Genomic DNA, 5,794 nt, shown 5'->3' with positions numbered 1-5,794 from the left:
TGTGGTTATACAAGAGAGAACTAGCCAATCCACGCAGCCAATGTAGGCGGAATCTAGAATGAAGCTTCCGGTGGTCGCATGCTTCGGGGTTTTAGTAGCTGCGATACTACTGTATATTTCTTCTAAACTTTACTTAACACCGAATAATACAAACAAAAGGAGAAAAGGTATACAAAAAAATATAAGTGCACAAAAAACACACAAAACAATACAATGTCGGAGGTCATTTTCTTTTTCCCATATTACATTTTGCAGAGTATAACGTAATACCAAAATCCTTAAATCAACGTTCACATTTAAATGCTTAAAGATAGGGTTTTGCATGTCTATCTAAAACAACTTTGTATTTATACAGGTAACAAATGTGCCACAGTTCATTTTACAGCCTACCAGAGCACACAAAAATCATTTAGTTTATAGTGAATTTATAAAGTGTTAGTTTAACAGGATAAAACCTATGAACAATTTTAAATGTTATTTCTTTAGCCTTGTTTGTAAGAAAATATCTGTCAGGGGTTGTCCAAACTAATTTCAAATTAATATTTTCAAATATCGCATTCTAGATGGATATACTGCATCTGGTCAGTACCTGGATGGGTGATCTCCTGGGAAAGCTAAGCTTGCTGCTGGAAGAGGTGTTAGTGGGGCCAGCAGGGGGCGCTCACCCTGCAGTTTCTGTGGGCCTGATGCCCCAGTAGAGTGATGGTGCCATCCTTCTGTTGAGATGTAAAACCAATGTCCTTACTCTCTAAGAGCATTAAAAGTACCAGGGAATTTCTTAAAAATCCTGGCCAAATTTCCCCCTGGCCTTAACTAATCATGACCTCCTAATAATCCCCATCTATCAGTTGGCTTCATCACTTTGTTCTCCTCCACGCTGATAGCTGGTGTGTGGGGAGCGTACTGGCGCACTATGTCTGCCATCCAGGTGGATGTTGGTGGTGGTGGAGGGGATCCCCATTACCTGTAAAGAGCTTTGAGTGAAGTGTCCAGAAAAGAGCTCTATACGGGCAAGGAATTATTATATACACGTAAGAACGAAGCAGGGCTTACACAAATTCCTCATGTGGTATTGCATTTTTTTAGCGTTTACTTCCACACAATCCAATAAGAGATTAACTGTAAAACCTGGAAGGTCAACCATGACAGAGTTAAAATTACCTTTAAACAAACTCACCCCATTCTCAGAAACAGCATCAAAGACCATGGAGTATCTCAGAGTTGAAATTTGGAATCTATCCACAAATTCAGCATAAGTCAACAATATGCCCTCTGTGTTTAACAATTCGCCTTCTAACCAAATCATATTATTATACCATGTCTACAGGAATATACTTGATGTCTTTGTTATTCCATATATCGTATTTATGTGGTGAGAAATTATCTTTAGATATTACATTTCAAGAAAGGAAGACCCCTCTGTTAAACTTATTAACTTCATCAGAATTGTTCTTATATTAAAACTACACTTAAACAGAAGGTCAATATCACCTATATGTTCAAAAACCAAATTGGGAGGATACTGCAGTATACTGTAGGTCTCATGTGCTATAATGCAAATTCCCTTACCCATTGCCCTTAATAAATACGTGTCTAGCTGCATTACAAACACATCACGTATGTGAATTACAATTAATAACGTTAATAGAATTGTTTTAAAATATTATTACCATTATTATTTTAAAAAAGAACAACCTTTGATTACTTTATCGTACGACAAATTTAAAGCCAGTGTGCATCTGAGAAAGTTATTTTTTTATCTCGAACATTTACCCACTTTTGCCAAAATGATTCTTAAATTTACTCGCTTTTAAAGTACAGTATACCAGAAATGGCCCTGTCTGGCGATATTTACTTTTTTCCCAACCCCCCACACGGGCCTCATTTGTATGAAAATATCTGAGTTTGTTTGATTTTTTTAATGTTGAAGGTTGAAATAAGTGAAATAATAATGACATTTTAAATCCCGAAATGTTTATTATTTCGGTGAGTCAGTGAAGTGTAGGGTAATGGCGGAATTCCTGTCTCTCATCTTAAAGGGAAAACTAAATTTGACGAAACAACTTTTCACCACGTAAGAGGCTCTCCAAGGTTCGAAGAATTAATTAAAGCGAACAACAAGTAGCATCACATTTTTATTGTTAGCCTTTCCTATAGACTAATAATTGAAACTAATAATACTGGGTACCAGGTATAAATACAATCTCATGACGTTTTTGTGTTTGACGCCACTTGATCTGAACCCCGAGGTTTGCGTCCCGTTGAATTTGACTGGGCCAGTTTTTCCACAGTAAGTCTGACCTTATTTTGGTCTTTCATTTCCCATTCAAAATCATCGATTTTTCTCTTAGTTGCAACCAATGGCAGTTTTGCCAGTCACATTTTTTTTACTAATTAACGCACAGTTATTATCAAGTATCAAATGGGAATTAAACTGCGAGGTAAAGTTTAAGTTCGTAAAAAAAAATGTTTATAAGGACGGAGTGGCTAGTTTCTCACTCTTTTGCTCAGACATTATGTTGTCGCGGGACGATTAGTAGTTAAATGTTTCAGACATTTTTATTAAAGCTCATTTTTCAGTATAAAATTGAGAAAATGAAGACCTGCTGACTACAGACGCTGCACTCTTTCGATTCGTTTCGAATTGTAACTATTCGATAAGTGAGAGGTCTTTATGGATTTATTTTTTATTTGACTTATTTCATGTCTCTGTCCACATGAATCAGATCAGAACTGTTCCTGTTGTAGCAGTAACTGTTGTGACGTACTGTGATTCTTTATTAATAAGAGGAATGCCTTTCTCATCAGAGCATTTCTTCCTCGAGAATGACATTTTCCCGTGGCCTCTATTTAAAAAAAGGGTGAAAGCTAATGAAATATCACTTGAATTAATACATTTATTGTTTGGTTCAGGTAATGCTAAAAAGAAAAGGTATTAGTACTTGATAGACTGTATGGCTAAGTAGTCCTTGCGTGCAGAAAACACTATTGAATGTCAGGGAGGATGTTTATTTCAGGTCCTGAGAAGAAACTCTCATGTTAAACTTTTTTTTTCCCCCAGCTCTGACAATGGACGAATGTGCCGAAATGACGAGTGGTGATGCCCCCCCCGACTTCCAATACTGTTTCAACCAGTATGGAGAGCTGAGGCATCGAGTGAGCCAGGAGCCCTTCGTGTTCAAGTACGACAAGGGGGACATGGAAAGCAACCAGCGCCAGCACCGCGCCCTCCAGCAGTGCGTCACCGAGCACGTCTACAGGCTCCTGGAGCAGGAGTGTCGCTTGCAGAAGATCTGCATCCCCGTGGATGCCGCAGACCGCCAGGGCGGGGGTGCCTTCTTCATGAGCCCCGGGGCTCTGTTTCAATCGAAGACCCTGGTGGTCCTCATCCAGGACCGGGGAAGCATCCGTGCCGGCCAGTGGAGCAGGAGGATGATCGTCCGCGAAAACGTGGAGAGGGGCAGCCAGATCCCCTACATCAGGAGAGCTCTGGAGGGCGCGTGCGAGGTCGTCGTGATGAACCCCAACGGCGGCACGGTGGAGCCGGCACGGGGGGGCGGCGGGAGCCCCGAGGCGCACGTGCGGTACGTGTGGGACCACTTCGTGTCCCCGAGCGCCGCCGGCCACGTGGCGGTGGTCGCCCACGGCTACGGGGGCCTGGCCTTCGTCGACCTGCTGTCGCGCCGGCCCCAGGCGGTGCGGAGCCGGGTCTACGCCGTGGCCTTCCTCGACTCCTGCCACAGCCCGTGGCACCAGGCGCTGGACGCGGACAGCCGCGAGTGGCTCCGGAAGCACTGCCGGAAGTGGGTGCCGAGCGCCAAGCCCCTGGACCGGCCCGTCGGCCCCCTGAAGGTCGACTGCCCCCAGGTGTCGGCGGGCACGGAGGACCGCGAGGCGGCCCCCTGGCGCTGCATGGGCTCCGTGTTCCGCTTCTTCGCGAGGGCCCTGAAAGCCAAGACAACCGTGCCCTTCTCCCGGCCGGCCATCATCACCAGGAGCAAGAGCAGGAGGGAGCCGCCTCAGGCGTGAGCCGCCGCCGCGGGCGGGAAGGGTGGCCGGCGGCTTTCCTTTTGGAACCGAGGTGGAACTTCCCCTCCAGACTCTCAGTAAAAAAAAAAACAACCCCTGTGAGGTATTTAAACAAGATGAGTCAGCTAAAATTTCCACAACTTAATTTGTTTTGTTTTTTTCCACGTCCTGTCCAATGTTTGTGAAACTTAGCACTGGGAATTCGGAGCTTTCCAGTTAAGTTTACGTTAAGTTGTTTTCCTCATTGGGGGGATAGAAATTGGTTATTTAAATTGACTAGTAAAGTACTGTGCTTAAGTACTGGTATAGAGAACAGATGGTCGGACGATAAAAATGAGGAAGTGCTGTGGATCTATTCATTCCTCGAGTATATGAAGGAAACTCGAACCGCGGTTCAGCTGGGCTCCCTGGCTGCTGAGTGGTCTGAATCGGAAAGCCTGTATTCCACGGCTCTGTGCTTGACCTGTACACCTCGAGGCACCTCATTTCAGACCTGGAAAGAAATGTCGGTGAGGCGAGAGTGTATGTACAATTTAAAGGTGAAGGAATAATAAAAAGAATTGTGGTCGCAAATCTTTCTGTCCGCCAGTATAGTTCTGTGAATGTGTCCAGTGCTTCCCTTGCCAAGGGATCCCACAGTGGTTAAGTACAGGAAGAGAAGCACTACCCTAGGTGATGTGCAGCAGCTCATGATCTAGCTCCCCTAGGGAATTACATAGCAGCAGATCAGCAAGAGGAGTGAGAAACCACTCATCACTTGAGCCAGGGGGAGGAGGTACCTAGGCCAGTGTGCTTGTCCAGCGTGGAATCTGGAAGAAGAATCGAGATATGGCTTCATCAGTTGAATTCAGAAGGACATTTTAGTGCAGATTCTGCACAGACAAAGTGGAATTTAGCCTCTCCAGCTCTGAACTTGAACTGAGTACTAATCTAGCCATCTGTTTTCAGGGCTAGAGCTATCACGTGTATACAAGACCACGTGCTTATCATTAACATATGTTTTAAACCGAAAGAGGCTTTTATAGATGGTATGTGAAGTTGCAGTGTGAAGCTCTCAAACTCTTCCCCCATATTCACATCTTCCAGATCACACACACACAAAAAAACAAAAAAATAAATTTGGCAAGATCTACAAAGGTCTATATCTGACCTGGACAGCCTACAACTAGAAACCAAGGTACCCATGTTCCTCCTTCAGTTCAGCCCTTATTACCAAATAACCAGTATAATCAGTAAAAAAAATGGATGCTTAATTTATAACTTGTAGTTTGTGATTAAAAAGACAACAAGATAGACTTAATTAAAATTATGACTGTAAGCCAGGGATGCATGATATTGACAAAGCTGCAGCAGACATTTTAAACAAAAAACATTCTTATAAGAAACCATTGTGGACTGGTGCTATAGGGCCCGATGCTCAGGGGAAAAGATCTCCAGTCCTACAGAAGTAAAGAAAATAAGCACCCTTTTACATTCCAGATCTTGATTACATTCAACAAGAAAAAAACAGATTGGTGTGAACACAAGAGAGCTTGTTTCACGTATATCAGAATATGCACTTATGACAAATTCCTAAACCTGCAGGAATGACAGTGTGGATCTCCTTTCTTGGTGTGTGTTGCAGTGAAACTGGCTCTGCTGAACAGGCAGGAACAGGGAACTGATTCAGTGTCTCCACCTCTGTAGATCTGGGGACATGTTCTGGAGATGTGATCCCATCTCATGATCCACATCAGAGATGCCACTGGTGGGGCAATCCAATACA

General features: G+C 43.6%; 1 protein-coding gene and 1 long non-coding RNA gene across 3 annotated transcripts; one reads left to right on the top strand and one right to left on the bottom strand.

Annotated features, from left to right (window-relative positions):
- The first annotated feature begins 1,847 nt into the window (after positions 1-1,847).
- LOC148675822 (cotranscriptional regulator ARB2A homolog) lies at positions 1,848-4,602 on the top strand. Of its 2 annotated transcripts, none has more exons than XM_088648310.1 (2): positions 1,848-2,290; positions 3,062-4,602. In XM_088648310.1, the coding sequence occupies exon 2, from the start codon at positions 3,070-3,072 to the stop codon at positions 4,027-4,029; it is 960 nt and encodes a 319-aa protein (XP_088504436.1). In that variant the 5' UTR covers positions 1,848-2,290; positions 3,062-3,069; the 3' UTR covers positions 4,030-4,602. The 2 variants fall into 2 exon arrangements, with proteins under 2 accessions (XP_088504436.1, XP_088504428.1); XM_088648302.1 differs by lacking the exon at positions 1,848-2,290 and adding an exon at positions 2,301-2,441.
- LOC148675821 (uncharacterized) lies at positions 4,175-5,043 on the bottom strand. Its single transcript, XR_015941652.1, has 2 exons — positions 4,787-5,043; positions 4,175-4,522 (listed from the first exon to the last, which is right to left on the bottom strand). It is a non-coding gene; the product is annotated as an uncharacterized LOC148675821 (long non-coding RNA).
- Between the last annotated feature and the right edge of the window lie 751 nt (positions 5,044-5,794).

This window comes from Lepisosteus platostomus, chromosome 2, assembly GCF_059453375.1.
Source record: "Lepisosteus platostomus isolate fLepPlt1 chromosome 2, fLepPlt1.hap1, whole genome shotgun sequence".
Lineage (NCBI taxonomy): Eukaryota > Metazoa > Chordata > Actinopteri > Semionotiformes > Lepisosteidae > Lepisosteus > Lepisosteus platostomus.
The sequence above is the reverse complement of the archived record's forward strand: the minus strand, read 5'-3'. Positions and strand labels throughout refer to the sequence as shown.